The 21,781-nt window shown below is 48.1% G+C and overlaps 1 protein-coding gene across 9 annotated transcripts in view; it reads right to left on the bottom strand.

The window, feature by feature from the left end:
• DVL1 (dishevelled segment polarity protein 1) overlaps nucleotides 1–21,781 on the bottom strand; it is a 178,746-nt gene that overhangs the window by 68,689 nt on the left and 88,276 nt on the right. For all 9 annotated transcript variants that reach the window (XM_050931460.1, XM_050931468.1, XM_050931462.1 and 6 more), the window contains 2 exons: nucleotides 12,531–12,652; nucleotides 1,778–1,890 (listed from right to left, as the gene is read on the bottom strand). In XM_050931460.1, coding sequence (XP_050787417.1) covers nucleotides 1,778–1,890; nucleotides 12,531–12,652 — 235 coding nt within the window. The remainder of the gene's footprint in view (nucleotides 1–1,777; nucleotides 1,891–12,530; nucleotides 12,653–21,781) is intronic.

Genomic DNA, 21,781 nt, shown 5'->3' with positions numbered 1-21,781 from the left:
TTTGACCCAACATTGTTCGAACACTCCCCCCCTTTCCAGTGATTTCCCAAAGGAATCTGCAGTCAGTACCATGTGAAGACAGCTCTCTGCTCCACCTGCCATCTGAGGGACACTCATTCATTCTCCGAGCCACTGACGTGTTGGGTGGTTAAATAAACAGAAAGACACCTGCTGCCGACACAGTATTTATGCCCTTTTGGTCTTGTGTTTGGAGGCACTCGCAGATACTTTGGTAGGTGGGGCTGTGAGTTAAACCCACACAGGCTCAAGAGATGTCAGAGCAAAATATTCCAGAAGCAGGACAGTTTTATATTTGATGAGCCATAACACTTAACCCTGGATATGCCAAACATTGCTACTCCGGCAAGTAATTAATAAGCTGACTCAGGTGTGTAGAGACCACAGGATGGAATTCTACACTTTACACACTTACCTTGGATGTGCAAATGTTTCATAACCATAATTGGTGGGCATGCATGATATGCACACCCACAGCAATGTAAACCATGGCTTCCTTACTACATCTCTCAGGCTTCATCCAAACCCAACTAAAGACAATGGAAAGATCCTCACTGACTTCAATGGCCTTTGGATCAGGTCCTTCGTGTAAAATCTGTGGTCACGTGGGATTTTACAGCTGGCACTTACGATGCCCATCACAGCCACACAGAACTTCATGCTCCTTCACACAACGGGCAGGGCTGTGCATACACAGGTTTACAAGTCTTGGGCTGAGTCCAGAGGCAGCACCAGCATCAAGTCTGATGAGATGCGTCAGTTACACCACTCGGGTGTTGGAGGCAGGTAAGGAGTTTGGGGGAAATCTAAGATAGCACTGAAGGTGGTGTCCCGAGATAAACCAAGAGCTGAGAGTTGCACCAGGCTACCTAAATAGAATATGGTGCATACACACCCATGGCCCCAGCGAAACACCAGTGGGAGGCTGGGAGCCAATGACAGACCTGGTGCAGTTAGTACCAGCAGCCTTTTCTGTATATGTATAAAAAAAAAGAAGTGCTAGAACTAGTTGAAACAAAGGGAGCAAAATGATGAGACAAAAGGGGGTGGGGAATAAATGCATTTTCATCAAAAACAGAAATCTGGAAAATTCTGACCAGCTCTAAAATGCCCCTTGTCTCCACTGCAATATAAATAATAAGCAGAAGCAAAGCTGGGACCCGTCTTCTAAACGCTGGAGCCATCTGTGCAAATTTCGCAATAGGATTTCCCCCCACCCTCCTTCACTTCACTGGAGAGTGCTCGGGCTAACAGGGAAATACAGGAGCTCCCGGCTCGGTAACATGCTTCCCTATCCTTTATCACAGGGGGTCTCAACCTTTTCCTTTCCCCACCCCATGCTATAAAAACTCCACAGCCCACCTGTTCCATAACAACTGGTTTGCTGCATATAAAAGCCAGGGCTGGCGTTAAGGGGGTAGCAAGCCAGGCAATTGCCCAGGGCCCCATGCCACAGGGGCCCCCCCAAAGCTAAATTGCTCAGGCTTCAGCTTCAGCCCCAGGTGGCAGGGTGGTGGGGCCTCGACTTTCTGCCCTGGGCCCTAGTGAGCCTGATGCCGGCCCTAGCCGGCGGAGCCTTTGAAACAAGTTCACAGCCCCCCAGAGGCCTTGGACCCCTGCTTGAGAACTGCTGCTGCCAACTTTTTTAAAGGCACAGGAACCCAGAGCCACCTCTTTCAGTGGGTGGGGGGGGGGGCCAGGTTCCACAACGGGGCTCCAGAATGATGCCGTAGATGGATAAAAGGGACACAGGGCTTACCGTCTTCATGGCCTTCCCTGTTCCGCCGCCGGTGTCTCTCTCGCCTGTGGCTAACAACCGACTCCGTTCCTGTTTCGTTGTCCAGTCCATCTCGACTGCTGGCAGCATTCGGGCTGAGAGAGACAAGGGGGCAGAAGACAGTCAAGGGTCACACACCACCTCACTAAAAACAAACGTGCCGATGTGCTTAGCGTCCAGGAAGGGTGCTGACTTTGCAGCCCCAGAGACGGAATACAGAGGACAGCTACAACACAGAAAGCAGTAGTGTAAGCTTCCCACAGACTGCTCCGTGAGGGCCCCACTGGAGCTGAGCTAGAGGACAAGGGGACAGATTGGTCTCCCTGCCTTGGGAATGCCCAGAAAGCATCATGCTTTCATTGAACAAAGCAGGCTCAGACCCTCTAGTTTAGATTGTGGTCCCAATGGTCTTGATGTTGGGATAAGAGAGGGGATTGTTTCCACGTGAATCTTAGCAGATCCGTGGCACGCTTTGGAGAGGCCAGCAGAAAGGCAGCTTTGACTGGTCACACATTCACACAGCAGCTGGAGACTCCAGTTCACGTTTTCACAGCACCCTGCCGGGAGCCTGACCATCAGGGAGGCGGCACAAATGCACCTTGGGCCAAAGTCTAACTCAGGTGAGAAAACACCACAGGGACTCTTGAGGAAAGAGTCATCAGTTCTCACATATACTTCTACCTCTGAACACACAACCGCCCTCTCCCAATGCCCCTCAATATTCTCCACAGATCAAGGATCCAAGAAACATTCACAAGGGCATCTGAGTTATTCCAGTAATGCTGACAGTCCAATGGCGTGTTTCTCTAGAGAAGTAGCTATTGGGTCATTCTGAAAGGACTGCTAGACACTCGCTGTCCCTCTCAGGTATCCCTAGGGTAGCCATGAGTCTCCCTGCTGCAAAGCAGACAAATCACCTGCTGCATGCACCCTCGGCTGTCGCTCACCATCCTGAGGGCTCAGTCACACGGTGCATGGACCCCCAACCTTTACTCCCCGTTTGGAGTTAGCAGCTTGCCAAAGGGCATAAACCACAACTGAGTACAGCCCCCTTTATGGCAGCCTTGCAGCCTAGGAAGACCCCGAGTCCCAGAATTCATTGCCGAGATACAGAGGAATGAAGGAAACAGCCTACAGCATGCTGGGACTCACAGTCACTCCAGGCTGCAAAGCCACATTAGAGAGGAGGCTGGTTGCCTGACAACACCATGTCATCCGCCAATCCTTGTGTTATCACAGGGACCACTGTTAGAATTCAGCAGTGCAGATTCCCAGGCACTGTATTGAGTCACGTTCTATTCCTCGCAGCCGACTTACCCTAGACCTTCCTCCACCAGCCCATAGTCTGGCACCCCCATCCATGTTCTGCCTTTTCCCTGCTGGTTCGAGGCACGAGGGAGAGAGCAGGGGAGTCAGGTTATGTTGGGTGAACAATGTCAAGGGGCAAGAGCGGAAAAGGGGCCAGTTGGGATTTAACCAAGCCAAAGTCCTGGGCAGCTGAGAGCCCTACGCTTCCCCCTTCTGCGACAGCGCCTCCAGGAGCCACCTGTCCACTCCAGCAATTTGCCAATGCCCAGATTGTCAGTGGAAACGTTAGTATATAAGTCAGAGAAGAATTCGGCCTCTAAGACTTGAGGCCACGTTGTGAATTTAGACAAAAAACGGAGCAATACTGGTTCCCTACTCCCAGCCTTCAGGGGACTGCTCCTCAATACAGCTAAGCAAGGCTGCCCATCACCCCTAGTTTAAATACCTACGCCGAACTGCAGCCTTTGCTAGCCAGTCACTGGGGCTGTAATACAGAGCACTGTGCATATAACCCTGTTTACGAGCAACCGTCTGTTTCAAGACCACTGCTGAAGAAATGCCAAAGTGAAACTGGTCTGAGCAGAGGGGATGTGCTTCCCCCCACACAGTTTCCCCAAACAGCATTAGCTTGGCTACATACTTCTCCCTTCAGGCTCAATGGGTTTTATGGCGCCCTGTCACTCTTACATTTCATAAACAGCACCGGAGCACTCATGTGGAAGGCAATAAGAAAAGCCTCCCAGAGGCCATAGCTCATTTTAATGGACTGATTTGTGGAAATTGACCTGTAGCTCCTGAGAACGCCGACTGAACAGGATCTGATGTAGCAATGCACCACTGTGCAGCTAGGGGCTGGAATAGCTTCCCTGAGAAAGGGTCACCCCCCACACACAGTCCCCTCAGATACCCACCCATCAAACAAGCTGCCTCAACTTGCAGACACGCTATGCAGCTGAGTTAGGTTTCATGTGCGTCTCTCAGTAGTTCCTTTTATGGCCATCATTGCAATAGTATCCCAGCTCCACACAGCCATCAACAGATTTATTCTCACGACACCCCGGGAGGTAAGAAAGTGCTATCACCCCCCTCTTATAGATGGGGAAGTGAGGCAGAGAGTCTAAAAGGTACGTCCACACTTTGAGTTGGTAGTAAATTCCAGCTGAGGAGACATACCCACGCTAGCTAAAACTCCGGTTTGAGGAGACAAATTACCTCTAAGGGTAGATGGACCCACAGAGACTTGTCTAGGTCACACAGGGTGCCCGTGGCATAGCCAAGAATCGAACCCAGGTCTTCAGAGTCTTGGTGGAGGGCTCCCCTTGCTTCCCTCAGATTGCTGCATTAGCATTTTGAGGTGCTTTTCATCAAAGGATCTCAGATGGAACATCCTTGCTTCACCAATAGATAAAATAAGGCACAAAGTAACTGCTAATTGGGGAGGGGGAATCCAATTTTTGACACCCTACAGTAGGGTCTGAATTCCAGCAACGCTGAAAACATGCAGCTCCCATTGATCTCAACAGGAGATGGGGAGGGTGTCATCACTGCTGAAAATTAGGCCCTGATGCAGTATGTCTAAAGTTGAGCATGTAAGAATGGAGGTACCCAAAATCAGAGGCCATATTTTAAAACATGGGCTCAAAAGAGAGCCAGAAATACATCCCAGATCTCTCTCATCCCAGGTCCTTCTCTGAACCACAAGAAAACACCATTGTTGCCACCAATGAGCCGAATGACAGTCCAGTAACATGAAATCTTTGTTTCAGGGACAAAAAAAAAATGTTTTACAAAAAAAATCACACTAGTTACACCTCAGCAATACATGTTCCAACACTGACTTACCACTTTGTCCCTATCAGAGACTGAATGGATCGCTCTAGTCTAACAGCTGGTCAAGAGAGGATAAATTGCATGCAGAGAATGCAACAAAATGGATATAGTTAATGACACTATGACGTGCTCTACTGATTGCATGGATTCAAAAGGCAAAACTGTTATACAACTACTGTAGACCATCAAGGGAGCTGAACAGCGTATGTGTAATAAGTGTATAGAGGACTTAAAAGAGGGCTAAAAGTCAATTATATGGGCACCTATTTAACAATGATTTTCCTCCTTTTCCCAGGGGTTTCTGTTTTATGTTCCACACGATGGTGAATTGGGGTAAAACCGTTAAATGGAACAGGTTAATCTTACTCAGCCACTCCACAGCAGCTTCCGGCTGAGGCTCTCAGACATTTTGCAAACACTAGTTAAGTCCCATAATCCCCATGCGGGATAGGCAAGTATTATCCCCATTTTACAGAGGGAGAAACTGAGTCAAAGTGAGGTTAAAGGATTTGTTTGTGACAATCAGGAACACAATCCAGAGGTTTGTGCTCAAATCACAAGACCATTTCCCACCCAAAACAAGAGGAAAGGATGTCTGAAATCCACCAGTCTGAGCCCAGTGTTCTCTCCCTGGAATCACAGGGAACTGAACATGAAGGATACGCCCATCCAGCAATAGATGACTCCTGCCCAGTGCTCCAAGGTGGCGGCAAAAACTCCTTTTAGCCCCCACCAATATGCCCCATGGGGAAGGGAATTAAGTCCCCAAATGAAATTTGCCTACCAGTTCAACCTCTACATGCACCAAAGGGGCTCAGAGAAGCACCCTAACATTTGGATACTTAGAGGAACAGAAAACTCTGCACCGTTTGAGTTTGCTCCTAACTACCATAGTACAGGGAGCCATGAGGTACAGTGGATAAAGCACTGGATTGGGACTCTGGAGATCTGAGTTCTATCCCAGTCCCGCCACTACCTCAAGAGAAGGGATTTAATTGTTCTGTGCCTCCGCTTCTCAATCTGTGCATGGGAGATTATGTTTACCCAGCTGTGCACAGTTCTTTCAGACCAGGGGATGAAAGATGTTTAATGCGAAATACTAGCAATAATCTGCAGAGGTGCCTCTCAGATCTCAGCGGTTATGCCACAGACCAGGACATATGCTGAGGAAAGAGACAAAAGCAGCACCAAGTCGACCAAAACACCAAGCTCTGTAAAAACAGTGCATAACTTAAAGCTGATCCTTGACAGCCAGAAATTGCTCAAGCAGCATATGCTGCGGAAGAAATCCCCCAGCTTCTCATTAAGGCTGAAGAAACACAGGAGATGCCCTACCAGTTTCACATGTGTGCATCTCTCTATTGCTAGAATGAGCCAGGCATGTCAAACAGAAAGTGCGGGACAAGGGAATTCAAGAGACACCAGCACGCTGCTCAGCGCCGATGCTAGTTCTTTTCCGTAGGAGCTGTAAAAATTAAAAATTCTTTGAGGGGAAAGGCTGGTGCCTGAGTGGTCCTCTCTTTCCATATTGAGAAACCCAGGACAACAATCAAAGGCTGCATCAAATCCTACTCACTCAAACCCACATGGGGACAACTGAAAGCGAGCAGGAAACCCACAAGATCTCTATGGACTTTCCTCAGGGTAGAAATTCAGAAGGGACCATGCTAGCACCTTCCAAACCTGAGTAAATGGGCCCCCAATGCCACTTTGCCAAGGTGTTTTAGTCATGACCAACAGTTCCTCCTGCTGCTACAGTCCTGCACACCCACAGCTGTGCCACAATGCTTCAGTCCTGAGCCACAATCCCCCCGGGATGCTAGTCTGGGAACTGGATATTAATTATAACAATGTGACAGCTGTGTGGTCAAACAGACTCCCTTTGCTTGTGGTGTAAGCTGATGCAGGCATGCACCCCATGTAAAACACAACATGACAGACCTGCTGAAATTGCCTCCTGCAGCTGTGCACCACACACTTCCCTTTGATGAAGAAGCTGCACTTAAGTATCCATCACACGCAGACAGGGCCGACTTTAAGCCTATTCCCCGAAATTGGGCCCCATGCCTAAGAGGGCTCCGCACCCAGTGAGAATCCCTTCCCTGGCTAGAGGCGCCTTTTTAATTTTTACTCACCTGGCGGCACTTCGGGTCTTCGGCGGCACTTCGGTGGTGGGTCCTTCGCTTGCTCTGGGTCTTGAGCAGCGGGTCCTTCAGTGCCGCCCAAGACCTGGAGTGAGTGAAGGACCCATTGCTAAAGTGCTGCCGAAGACTCAGAGCACCGCCCGGTGAGTACAAGCCCCACGTCTTTTTTTACATGTGTGTGTTTTGGTTTTTTTTAGTCATCCCTGCCGGGGCACCGTCAAAACTGTTCAAATTGGGCCCCGCACTTCCTAAAGCCGGCCCTGCACGCAGAGGCCCCAATTCAGGACAGGACTTAAGCACGTGCTGAAGTCCCAAAGGCACTTAACCATGACCTGAAGCACTGTCCTGAACAGGAGTGCTTTTCTCTTTTGGGTCCACTTATCACAGGGGGAAAAGAAAGAGTCCCTTTCTCCCTAAACAAAGATGGGCATCAGCTGGTTTTCCAGGCCTTCGTCAGTCAACCTCAGCAGCACCATCTAGTGAGTGCAGGCAGTTAGCATGCATTGCTACACAGCTCACTGGCAATCAGACACTCAGAGTCTGCCTGAGAAATCTCTACCTTGGAACCGCGGCACCGCTGGTTTTCTCTCTTGCTGCTGGGCTGTCAGGTTTACTTGCGAACATGAAAGGAGCACGCCGTGGATGTGCGAGCGCAGGGATACTGGGCCAGGCCCTCCACTGGGGTAAATCAGCATTGCTCCATTGATGTGACTGGAGCGATGCCCATTTACACCCTCCGAGAAAGTGACCCCAGCTTGTAATGCCAGGTTCTGCGCAAAGCTCTGAAGTGATCATTTTCTAATCAGATTTGTACAGCTTCTGCTCCCACAGTATCCGAGTGCTTCACAATCTTTAGCACGTTGCTCCTCACAGCCGCCCTGGGAAACCTGGCAGGGATACTGTCGTGCATTTGGTGAACACAGGCTATGCTAACAGGAGAGTGCTCAGAATAATTACTCCACCTCAACGAGAGGCAGAAGCTATGTTGGTGGGAGAACGTCTCCCACAGACAGAGCGCAGTGTGGACAGCACGCTAAGTCAATCTCACTTATGCTGCTGAGGGAGGTGACTTTTTCATACCCGAGTGACATAAATTAAATTGATGTAAGCAGTTGTATAGACAAGCCCTGCGGCACAGAAAGATTAAGTGACTTGCCCAAGGTCACACAGGAAGTCTGTGGCAGAGCAGGGGATTCAGCCCAGATCTCCTGAGTTGCAGACTAGAGTTCTAACCACTGTACCGTCCTCCAGGCAGTTGAATTAACACCACACAAAAGCAACGTGTTATTTGTGCCCTCACTGAGCTGCCATGGTGCCAAGCAACAACAATCAAATATAATGAAAAGCATCAGAAAAAACAAAAAAACAACCTTTTTGAATCCATCCAAAAATAAATCCAAAGGTTGGGCTAGGACCAACCCCCCTCAAAACTCTACAGCAATGATGAGGCAGCTGGTGTGTTGTCTATCATTCTGACCAGTATTATCTCATTGTTGTGCTGCCTGCCAACCTGTCTGTCGACACTAATTCATCTCCTCATCTTCTATTTGGAGCTAAGCTCTTTGGGGCACTGACTGTCTTTGCTCTGTGACTGTACAGCAGCTAGCACTGTGGGGTGCCGAACAGTCACAGAACAAACACAGACGGAGCCCCAAAGAGCTTATGATCGGGGACCCTGGGTGATGCAATTAATAAATACAACCACCACCAGAAAAGGGAAGGAGAAGAGAAGCAAGAGACATTGGGCCAGTGGCGGTTACACGAAAATAAAACACCTCTGAAAAGAACAAAGAACGCAGGTCACATTTAGAAGATTGAAGGTGGGGGAGAAGGAATCCTGGACCACATCGACGTTGAAAATAGACCTGGGGGTCCTGACAGATCACTAGTTGCACGTGAACTCCCAGGACAATGCTGTAGCTAACTGGGTGAATGAATGCAATCCTCAGCTGTGTAAGCAGAGGGATATCAGGCAGTAGGTAGACAAGGGTATATGGTGTTAGTGAGACCATTAGCGGAATGCTGTGTCCCGTTCTTGTGTCCGCTCTTCAAGAAGAACGTTGAAAAAGTGGAAAGGGTCCAGAAAAGATTCAAAGTCTAGAAAACACACCTTACTGAGAGAGATTTCAGAAGCTCAGTTTCTTTACTTGATCCCAGAGAAGGTTAGAGGTGACTACCACTTTCTACAAGTAGCTGCATGGGGCAGATGTCCGATAGCGGATGGCTCTTTAATCTAGCTGGATGTGGACGGTAAAGAAGTTCAGATTAGAAATAAGGAACAGCTCTTTAGCAGGGAGGATAGTTGTCCATTGGGACAACTTACCTAGGGGTGTGTTGGGTTCTCCATCACTTGCAGGCTTTTGAAATCAAGATGGGACATCTTTCTACAAGATATGCCCTAGCTAAGCAGAAGTTCTTGGCTTGATGGAGAGGTTACTAGGTGAGGTTCTCTGGCCCGTGCTAAGGGGGAAGTCAAACAAGAGGATCAGACCAGTCCCTGCTGGCCTTAAAATCTACGACTATGAAATAGAAAAAGGAACTGACACAGGTATCAAGGGGGTGGGGGGAAAGCAATTCCTACTCTAAAAAGCCCTCCCCTTGCAAGGGCCTGCTGGCCTAGGACAAAAGGGGATGCCAGGCCAGCACGCGCAGTGCAAGTGCAGAGATCTGTCAAGGACAGGCTGCGACGGAACTGAACCGCAAACCTCTCATCAGACTTCAGGGGAAGAACTCGGACTTTAAAACAACTCATCTGCCAACGTCCAGCCAACCCACCATGTTGCTTCCCAGGACCCTCTGCTCAGGAGCTGGCCAACGCTCCTGCATTCTCCCAGTCTGCTGAGGCCCAGCCCAGCCAGGGCCAGCACTCCAGGCAGCAAGAGCAAACGTACACAATGACGGGCCATACACTTGGCAGCTGCCCTCTCCTCACATACTCCCATGGCGGCCCACTCCACCATACCATCATTAGGCAATTGCTCCACTGGGCCAAAAAAGCCAAGCACGTGCATTTCTTCTCCATCCCCGATTTCTCCATCCTGCTGTTTGTTCAGACAGCTGGCTCAACGCCTCCATGTGCCGCGACAGCAAGTATTGTTTAGTAGTCAGAACACAAGCCTGGGAGCCAGGACCTCCCGGCTTCTCTGCCTGACTCACCACGTGAGACCTTGGGCAAGCCATGTCACCTCATTGTGTCTCAGTTTGTCCAGCTGCGAAATGGGGATCTCAGCCTCTACCTCCCAGGGGCGCTGGGAAGCATGATGCCCCATTGACAAAGTCCTGGGAGTTCGACAGATGGCAGCAGGTGCAACAGAAGAGCACAGCTGAATAAAACGGCATCTTTAAAGCACAGGGGGTAAAAACAGGGAATGCTGCACGCGTGACCCTGTGCCGGGAGTTTGAGGGGATGTTTTTAAAAGGTACAGTTAAAGCGTTCTAAAACCATCACATATTTCTATATATAGGTCAGGAAGAAAGAACTAGTTATGCTCGCAGGTCACGTGACTGCAGTTGTACAGGCTCCTCGTCTGCAAGGAAGGCAAAGCTTGGTCACAAGAGGGCAGCATAACCCTTGCGAGAAAGGCAGGCAAGGTGATTAGTCCCTGGGATTTCTGGTCCCCTCCAGAATGCAGCTGGGTGCTCAGCCCCTCCACCCAGATAACAGGCTCTCCCAGGCAACAGACATCCCAGAAAGCAGGGGTGGGGGAAGGAGGAAGGAACATGACAACAGCAGGAAAGGACACTGGGTTTGCCTCTTTGAAAACTGAGTCACTGGCTCACCGGCATTGGGGTTCGGCTCCTGCCGCTTCCTTACTGGGGACCTGTTAATGTCACCAATGCAGAGCCAAATGCAAAGGACAGAGTCAGCAGCGGAACAAATGGAACAGCGGTTAACCCCGCTGCGCCAGGGGCTGCCTGCCATTCGGGCCTTGCGGCACAAAGCCTGTCAAAGAAGCGAAGCGGAGAGATGTCCCGGCATCAGCATCAATGCACCAAGCATGGGGCATTTGGGTTGCCAAGCACAAGGAGAGGCCAGAGCTACTGAGAGCTCACTTGGCTTCCAAGAGAATAAAATGGGCAAACACGAGGGTTTCACGCAGCAGGTCGTTCACTTGATCAGGCCGGATTGGTCATATAGCAAGAGAAACAGCACTGAATTTTGAGCTAGATAAGCCTGGGGCTGACAGCCCTAGAGACCGATGGCTTCTGTTTTTCTGAAGGGAGGCAGAGTGGTCTGGTGGTCACAGCAAGGGGGAGAGGGGTCAGAACTCCTGGGTTCTATTCACACTTCCAGGAGGCAGTGTGGTTTGGTGGTTAGAACGTGGATCTGGGCACTTTGCTTTCTAATTCTGATGCTGATACTAACTTGACCTTGGGGAAAATGCCACTTAATTTCTCCATGCGTCGGATTTCCCAGCAGTTTAAACTCACATCAGAAGTGAGAATAATTCACTTTGTTGAGAAATGGTGAGGGGCCTGAGAGTCAAGATTCGGATCCGGATTCCAACCACTCCAAAGGACTGGTGCACAGGGCAGCAGTTTTGAATCTGGGTTTGGGAGTTGGGTTACAGAGAAAGGAACCAGCAGCAAAATTCAGGACTGCACTGATCTGGGGTTTCAGTTCAGGCTCAAATCTAAAACTACAGGGCAGAATCTCAGCTCTCAAGCACAGCTAGCCTTTGGGGGAAAATACTTGCTGTTCCCTGGAACAGAGCAGAAGGATCACCGGATACTTAAGGATCAGAGGGGTAGCCGTGCTAGTCTGGATCTGCAAAAAGTGACAAAGAGTCCATCTGACGAAGTGGGTATTCACCCACGAAAGCTCATGCTCCAATACGTCTGTTAGTCTGTAAGGTACCACAGGACTCTGTCGCTGGATACTTGAAAACAGCACACAAAAGACTATGGTCCGGATCTTGCTCTCAGTCGCCATGTCATTGGAGTCAATGGAGTCATTCTAGATTTACACCGGGAGGATCTGGCCCTGCAAGTATTGCTGCAGGTAACGAAGCTGCTAGTCCACCAACGTATGTTGCATTACATACAGTCAGGGTGATAGCGTGGGGGCGGGGAGTATTATTCTTTATGCAAATCGCTGCTCATTATAATAACATTCCGCTGCCTGTGTGAGCTACATAATTATATGGCACACGGTAATAGAAGGTTGTCATCCACATGCCAGGCAAAGCATTTACATTCCTCCCCTTCTCTCCCCTACGGTGGGTTTCAAAATGACGAGCAACAGGGTAACTTTATTTCAGTGATGATATTTTTCCTCCCATCCCCCCTTTGAGTCCCCAATGAGCACAGCATTAGCAAAACAATAAAACAAAACGTGTGGGAAACACCTAACCCTGGGTGCTGAGAGCCGGGGAAAGGGAAGGCTGAGAGGTGGGAGAAGAGCCAGGCGAGTATTTTGCATCCCTTGATTAGAAAGCATAACTTGGCCTTACTGAAACGAGGGAGGCCGTGAGTCTCCAATGCCACCTGTTCTCTCGATGGGAGGAGGGAGGTCCGTGTGGCTTTCAGTGCACTGGGAGCCCGTGTCGGAGTGGGAGCTTTCAGCCAGGACCAGCTGCAATAGAGGGGAAAAAAAGGGAGAATTAGATACACTCATACAGGTTTCCATGCCCTGACATAAGGCGCTCAGATGCCCCCGATAGGAACCCTATGAATGTCTAGATAGATTAGATGGGGGAGAGAACTGCTTGGCATCAAATTCTGATGACTCTTTGCCAATCATTCACAACAGCCAGATCACTTTGGGTCTGAACATGAAATTGAAACTGGTAGAGATTCGTGCAAAGCCCTTTTGAGACCCACAAACCTGCAGCTGACTCAAAGCAAGACTGACGTTGCTGGGCGGGGAGTGCATTTTGAGAGACTTATGCAGCGTCCTTTGAGTTTCCTAAGGAAACTTGTGGCCCTTAGCAGGTCACTGGGACTGAAAAAAATCCCTGGAATCCTCCCAGGCCTTCAGGAACCCTTAGGAAACACAAGCACATAAAAGCACTGAGGGACTTTGCAGAATGCCCTGCCTTCAGTGACCGCTTTACCACCACGGGTTCAATCAACCCCCATGCTCACAAGGAAAATCAAAGGCTGCAAAATCACATGGCCCAAACGCAAGAAATTTCTCTGTCAGTTCCCGTGGCAAGCGCTCGTGTGCAAGGTGCTGAAGACTGCAGACTGGATCCCGGCTGTATGCACCCAGCCATGGTTTGTTACACAGACCCCCCTGAAGACGGGGAAAAAATTCAGAATCTGGGTCCAGATCCAATTTCATGGCTAGCCCTTATTTTATACAAAAGCCCCAGCCTGAACACCTGGGAACTTTAGGAGACAGACCTGAAATCCCAAGCAGGGTCTGAGTTTTGTGATTTAGGCCCATTTCCATTATAAATGTCAAGGTCATTCCTCAACAGTGCCATAAAATCCTCATACAGGTAGAAACAAATTGCAGCCAGTTTAAAAATCCAAGGGATCCCTAAAGATTCGGGGCATTTTTTTTTTTTTGCTTCGCAGGCTGTGCGCTCTCAATAGTCCATAATGGCCTGAAACCTTTTGTAAAATAATGTTGCTATAAACGACTGCATACAAAACCCCTTTAATGCCGACATCTGCATTCACGGAAGCTACAGGCTGCTAGGAGGCAGCCAGTCAGGGGAGCGGGGAAGGATGCAAAGGACTCCACGTAGAACACTCATGTGAAAATGGATAATTGAAGAAAAGCTACAGCAATCAATCTTCTCACCACAAACAACAGACAGCTTGACACAGACTGGTGTGTCTGAGGCTTATTATACATTCCATTCTCATTACAGGGGTGTATAAATCCTGCAGTTAACCACCATGCTGCCGCTTCTCATTTTCGACTTCCTGTCGATGGGACGAAGCCTCATGTATATGGATAACAGAGATGTTAGGGTTACACAAAAGACGCATTGGGTCCAGTCCTGTTCCACCAAACTCAGCGGATGAAACTCCCATGGGTTTTGCGCCTGCAGAATCAGGCCCTTCGAGAGTGAGCCAATCAAGTGCCCTTGTTCTTAACTCAGAATCTTATGTTGAGGGACACTGGAGGACGTTTGAAGTTGGAGACTTATACTAACCAAATCTGATTTATCCAACTGCCTCGTATCTCCGTTACCACATTCTCCCAGCTTTTGGAGGCCAATGTCTTTCAGTCTATTCCCCATCACCACCACCCTTTTTTTGGTAGAGCCAGATGAAGCAAGAGCTACTTCCATCTTTATAAAACCTTGCTAGTGTTAGAGAAAGACACAGTTAAAGCACACAACTGGGAATCAGATAAGCCGGGTTCAATTTCTGGCTCTGATGGGGATTCTGTGCAGCCTTAAATGAGTCACTTAATTTCTCCCTGCCTCAGGTTTTCCTTTCAGGCTGGTCTGAGATTAAATTCATTCATTAATGTTTGCAAATTGATTTGCAGCCCTTGGGTCGAAGGGGCCATAGCTAGATAAAGGACACTTAGAATCACACCAGAAGCGGTTTGGACCCAGCTTCCATTCTAAACTAATCCCTGATGTTTGGGGATTTCAGATAAACGGGTCCGGTTTTGCTCCAACTTTTTCTTTCCAACAGAAAGGGGCAAAAATGGGAGCAATATTTTTGCTTTAAAATATAGATTAGATTTATTTATTATTATTACTGTAAGGAAACAGCCCCTCGTCCCACGCTATCCAGGCCTCCACACACAAATTGGAGAACGCAGGAGGCAAAAAGGCTTGAAAATTGTTCCATTTTTTGTTCACAATGGAACTGGTGCAAACTCCTCCCATTGCAGGATTTTATATATAGCGTGGTCACACTTCGAGGCCCAAGAGGAGGAGAACAGAGTCCTGTTGTGCTCAGCCCTGTACGCACACAGCAAGAGACAGCCCCTGCCCCAAAAGAGTTTACAGGCCAAACAGACAATACCCAGGGTGGGAGAAAGGCAGTCTGAATAGCATCTTGAACAGATGGGAAACTGAGGCACAAAGCGTGGCAGAAACAGGAATTAATCTGGGATCTTCCAAGTCCCACCCAGTGCCTTGACTGTGAGAGCATCCTTCAGTCTTGTTTCATCGGGAGCATTGTGTCCAGCAACAGGGAATTCAGATTAACCAGAAATGGTACTGAGGACATTTCTTTCACATGGGCCTCTGATCAGATGAGACGCCGAACATTTCTGGCCATGAGCTCCACTTGAACTAGAGGCAAAGGGGCCCATATCCTATTACCAATCCCTTAAACCATCTAAATCCCCTTGCCCAGTCCCTTCACACAACACGATTAAGAAGCCTTTTAATTAAGTAGATGCGCTAATGCTAACTCAGATTATCACCTCTCACTGAGAGGCCAAAGGTCTCCATTTCTCTCCATTTGTAACGGGGCATAAAAGCTAAACACAGCTTCAACAAGCTTGACTGTAACTGGTTAATTTATCAAAGGCTAATCCTAATATAATTCTTGGGTAAACGCTAGCCATCAGAGCAAATGGGGGGGGGGAAGGGAGGAAAACCGGTGGTCCTGGCAGGCAGCACACAGTCCCGAAGGGGAATAAATCATAGTAACAAGCAGGCAAGAGACAGATGGACACAAAAAGGAGCAGTTTGAATACAAAAACGGTTCTTCAGAGCCAGCTATATTACTCATCAGATTCGTACATCACCCAAAGCGAGAGCGACGGGGGAAAATATGGAAGCGACACATAGCACGAGTGATCCAAATAACAAGCCACCGGGAATCTGTTTAGCGCCAGGAAGGTATCTAGAAGGCATGGCAGTATTATGGAGACGAGGATGTGTGATGTTGTGCAGTCTATATAGTTTTATAAAAAATATGGTAATAAGTGAATATAATGTAACTGGAATATGCTTCATGCAAAAGGTCTCTTGTAAGGTATTTACAAAGCTTAGAATCTACTGAGTGTGGTCATCCTATTTGTATAAATGTACCACTCTTATATTTCATATTTCTAGTCCCAGATACAATTCTGAGGGCCTACTGCAATTATGCAAAGTCTGGGCCACTAATGGCGGTTTGGAAACTTAATAGTTCCCATCAACCAGGACAATTGACCGAGGCTCTGTTTACAAGCAAGCCTTCCTGTGAGTCAGGCTGGGAGGAATGAAGGCTTGGGGTCTCACAGTGACATGTGATCATGTCACATGAACTGGAATCCATCTTTAATCTGGTACTTTTCCAGTGGGGTAGGGGCAAACCCAGAGAGAGACAAAGGATTCCTGCCTTATGCAAAAGATAAATAAAGAGGCGGAAGTGAACAAAAAAGAGCAGTCATCATGAAGAATCCCCTAGCTACCACCTGAGCTGGAACAAGAGCTGTACCAGGGGAAAGAATTGTGCCCAGGCCTGGAAGGTGTCCAGTCTGAGGGGAAAAAAAAAACAAAAAAACTTATTGATGCATTTCTGAGGATGAGATTATCTGTATTCAGTTTAATTAGACATAGATTTACGCATTTTATTTCATTTTGCTTGGTCACTTACTTTGTTCTGTCTGTTACTACCTGGAACCACTTAAATCCTACTTTCTGGATTTAATACAATCACATTTTACTTATTGATTAACTCAGAGTATGTGTTAATACCTGGGGGAAGCAAACAACTGGGCATCTCTCTCTATCAGTGTTATAGAGGGCGAACAATTTATGAGTTTACCCTGCATACGCTTTATACAGGGTAAAACGGATTTATTTGGGTTTAGATCCCATTGGGAGATGGGCATCTGAGTGCTAAAGACAAGTGCACTTCTATGAGCTGTTTTCAGGTAAACTTGCAGCTTTGGGGCAAGTAATTCAGACCCTGGGTCTTTGTTGGAGCAGACGGGAGTGTCTGGCTCAGCAAGACAGGGTGCTGGAGTCCTGAGCTGGCAGGGAAAACAGGAGCAGAGGTAGTCCTGGCACATTAGTTGGCAGCTCCCAGAGGAGATTCTGTGATTGAACCCCTCACAGGGTGCATCTCTGAGCAAGGCCTGTCCCTCAAGGAATCCCTCTGCAGGTGAGAACATTTGCACGACTCAAACCAAGGAACACAAAGGAAAAAAAAAAATGGGCGTAGACATGAGATCCGAACCCTCCTCACGCTTGTCCCATGCCCAAATCAGACCGAGCTACCTAGACCAGTCTAGTGCCATTTGCTCTGAAGGGGGAAGATGCAAAACTTTCTCCAGCCTTTCTACAGATGGGAACACCTGTCCTAACTATGTGCAGCCAAAAACAAAGAGGCCGAGATGAGCTGACACTGAGACAAATTGCTTCCCAGGAAAAACGGCAGTTACACATTTCATCCAGGACTGTCAGTTACCCAGCAGCGCACTGCCCTTGGTCTGACGAGCTAATTGCGCTGACAAGGTGGCACAACACCTGGGGCTCTGGTGCACACACTGAAGGCCACTGTCAGCTTTGCCTGATGTTAGCCACAGGCTCTATTTTAGGCACAGAGCACCTGGGCTGGCACGTTCAAAGGGACACACCCATTTCCTATTGGCATTCGATAGGATCCGAGTTCCCAGCTCCCTTAGGCTGCTTTGATTGTCCCAGGCCCAGTGGATGGTTATCATTCTGCCCCTATAGAGGTGCAGAAACAAGCACATACAGTGCTTTACTTAGCTAATTCAGCTTCAGCAGCACCCTTGGGTGGTAGGATAAATATCAGTAGCCTCATTTTACAGATGGGGAAACTGAGGCACAGTGCCTAAGTGATTTGCCAGAGGTCACAGAGGTAGTCAGTGGCAAGGTGGGATGGAACTCCAGAGATCCCGATTCCTATATGTAGACCATAAGACCACGCCACCACCCACTAGAGACAGAAGAGGGCTAGCCAAATGGCCTGTTCCATCCTTCCACCAATGCAGCGGTTTGATCCAAACCTACCAGAGCCTGCCCAATTTGACTGGAAATTCTGCATGGACAAACTCGCGCTATTGATTTCTGGTACCTCCTGTTGGCCAGCTTGCAAAGCCTGGAAGAAAGTCTTTGAGGATATCAGTTGTCAACTAAAAGTTAATTCCCACAAGAGGATTTAGAAGGGCCGACAGAGGGCAGCCCATTTATCAGTCAGGAGTCTGGGGTTAAGCCTGGGTCTCTTTGGAAATGAAACAGCTGCTCTCCAGGCAGGGAGACCCAGGATTACGGGAGTTGGTCAAAACTTGCTTAACTTTGAATTTGGTAGGGCAAGAAAATGGAGAACTCTTTCTCCGAGCTAGCACAGATGAAAAGACGTATTACCTAAAGGCAGCAACATCACCTAGTGGTTAGAGCACAGACCTGCGAGCCAGAACTCCTGGGTTCTAGCCCAAGTTCTGTCCTTGATTTCCTGTGAGACACTCGATAAGTGACCTAATTTCCATGATGCAGCTTCTCCATCAGCCCAATGAGAATAACACCACCTCCCAGGGACTTGTGAAACCCAATGAATCAACATTTTAACGCTTTGAAATCCTTGCAGGAGGCTCCGTGCAAAGTGTTTGCATCTCTAAAGGGAAGGGCTTAGTCCTGCAAAGCAACGAGGCAAAATCCTGCTGATTATTAGAGTTTGGATGGCCCAGCCTTGGGGAGAAAAGGGGAGGATGTGAAACTCAAACAGCTTCTTTGAGGATATTGGAAGTGTCAGGAAATCCCTGAAGTTTGGCAGCACCTGAAATGAGTTGAAAGTGAGAGTTTAAAAGGGCTTCGGAAAGCGTTCTTGCTGCTCTGCAGATCTGGGAGCTGGAGGGTCCTGCAGGACTATAGCAAAAGGCCTTGTTACAATATTAAAACAAAATCATTTGCTGTCCAGGTCCATGCCGGCTGACAGAGGGCAGGGCATGCTCTGCCGTTCACCGAATCTTTCATCCTTCACTCCTAGACATCCACATTTGTGAGCACGGGAAATAAAGTGTCACTGGATATTCTGATGGCTCTAAACCAAATTAATGGGAATACGATGAAGGAGCTTTAGGAAAATACCCGCTGTGTGACTGCAGGAAAGGAAACCCGCCCCAGATGACAAAGGTGCAGTTGGATTAAAGCAATGGCTCAGGCTAGCTGGCCTTGCGCCATGGTCGAATGGAGTGGAATCGGAGAAGTTACACATATGTACATCACCTAGCACAATGGGGTCCTGAAACTGGTTGCGGCCTTCCAATGCTACTATAGTACATGCGGTAATAAAACAGCTGTCCCACTCCCTCTGGAAAGCTCTTTGTCGTGACAGCACAAGGAAGAGGAATTCGGGAGGAAAGTGAGGATGTTACAGCGTTTGCTGCATCTGCACTCTGGGATCGAACAAAGGGCTCGTGTCATGTATTGGGGTGCAGGGAAATCTGTTCTCTGTTTTTTGCAAAGCTCGTTAAGGATTCATCATTTCTTCCAACAATGAACGGTGCCAGGCAGAGAGCTAAGTATCTGATCAGCTTCACTTGAAGATAAATCACATCCCTTTCTCTTAGGGAGCTAGAGCGTAGCGCAAAATGCTCCAGTACTAGGTCATTTTTAAAGGAAAAAAACCCCAAAAGGTAGTATTCTGTCTGGGCACGATAGGCTTCTCAAAGTGTTTCCAGAAGAGCAGGGGTTGTTAACCCCAGCGTCCTGGCCAAATGCCAACTCCGATAATTACATTTTGCCCATCAAATTCCCCCTGCAGTTTCAACTGGATGCAGCACCCTGCTTCATTTCCTGCCTTATACTGTAGCTGTGCTGTGTGGTTACACAGCGTTCCTGTGCGCTGTGAAACAGCTACTGTGTTCCACCCCAGAGAGGGCTGCATTTCAGTGATGGATGAAGCGGACTCTAAACATCTTTTGCCTATTTCACAGGGGTGAGAATTAATAAATGTGTAACCAATTGTAATGGTTGCTTAAAGTCTGTTTCACAAATTAACACAGTGAGATCCTCATATTGCTAAGATCTCACCACAGCAGCTGCTATTAAATCTTTGCTGAGACATGAGGAGAACTTACCCATTCTGTGTGAGCTACAGAAAGGGCCTGATTCTCTTCTCCCATTGGTAATGCTGCAGTATCTCCGCTGACTTTATAGAGTCACTTTTGATTTACAGAAGCACAGGTGATACCCAGTGGCAGGCTCAGAGGGCACAGGTTAATACTGTGCAGCTTAGAAAGAGTCTATGGTAATAATATCCCCTGTGATCGTTTAACACTGATGGAAGCCTTGCCTTTCTTTCTGCATGCTAGGCATGTATAAAGGACTGCTTGAAGGGTGGACTTGGTCCTCGCACAGCTGATTGATCCTTGGCGTATTTCTAATCAAGTCAATGGAGCTACTCCATTACGCCAGGGTGAATCTGGCCCATCATACAATATTCTGGCCATGACCTAGTCTTTCACTCCTCAGCACTTCTCTACACTAGTGGGGTTAATCAATTCAAATGTCTTTTAACCAATTAAAATGCAGCTGGCAACCAGAGGCAAAAACAATTTAATTTAGTGGCTGGGAGGCAGTGATCAAAGTTACCTCGATAATTTGCAGGGGTTAAAACTCAATCCAATCAAATGCCCATATGGATGCACCCCACTGCCCCAGTCAGCCATCCCACTTGAAAGCTTAACGTAAGTACACCATCAACTGATCACTCATGTGCACATAAATCCAAAGGTTCCCATTTGGAGTCAGAGATGTGACTAGTGCACTGGCTTGAGAGTCAGGACACCTGGGTTCTATTCCCAGCTCGGCCACTGACCTTGTGAGACACCTCGGGCAAATCACTTCACCTCCTGTGCCTCAGTTTCCCACCTCACCCTGTGACATATTATTTAGACTATAAGCTCTTTGGCGCAGGGACTCTCTCTTGCTATGTGTTTGCACTGGGCCTAGGATGAGATTTGTTAAGTTGACCCACAACTGAGGCCATGCTAGGTTGGTGGGTGTGTTCCATAGTGCACGTGGGTCTGAGAACCTAAACACGCAGCTTCACTAGAGGTCTTATGTCAATCTCTCAGCTCTGCTGTCTGTAATGTTGGAGCACTTGGCATCTGTGCCCCCTTAAGGACAAGGAGGGAGGGTGATAATAGCGGATGCATAAATACCTAATTAAGAAGAACCGTTAGTCAGGATTTCTGCAGTCAATGCTGTAACTACCACCTCTTGTTAGGAGCAGAAAGTCAATTTCATATGAAGGCATAGCTCTATAGTCTGCTGAAGGCAAATCCCCAGAGACGTGGCCCATTGTCCCCAGGAGCAGTGGTTATCAACCAGAGGTACATGTACCCCTGGGGGTACGCAGAGGTCTTCCAGGGGACACATCAACTCAACTAGATTCTTGCCTAGTTTTACAACAGGCTACAAAAAAAAGCACTAGTGAAGTCAGTACAAACTAGTTTCATACAATGACTTGTTTATACTGCTCTGTATACTATACACTGAGATGTAAGTACACTATTTATATTCCAATGGATTTATTTTATAATTATGAGAAAATGAGCAATTTTTCAGAACTAGTGTGGCTGTGACATCTTTTTATTTTTATGTCTGATTTTGTAAGCAAGTGGTTTTTAAGTGAGGTGAAACTTGGGGATATACCAGACAAATCAGACTCCTGAAAGGGGTACAGTAGTCGGGAAAGGTTGAGAACCAGTGCCCAGGAGCACTGCCTGTGTGGGTACCGATCCCGCAAAAGGATCCAACCATCTGTCTGGATGGAGTCCCATCAAAGGCAACAGGGCTCCACAGAGACATGCGGGTCT

The sequence above is a fragment of the Gopherus flavomarginatus genome, chromosome 21, assembly GCF_025201925.1.
Source record: "Gopherus flavomarginatus isolate rGopFla2 chromosome 21, rGopFla2.mat.asm, whole genome shotgun sequence".
NCBI lineage: Eukaryota > Metazoa > Chordata > Testudines > Testudinidae > Gopherus > Gopherus flavomarginatus.
Note: the sequence above shows the minus strand (reverse complement) of the source record. Positions and strands in the feature narration are given on the sequence as shown.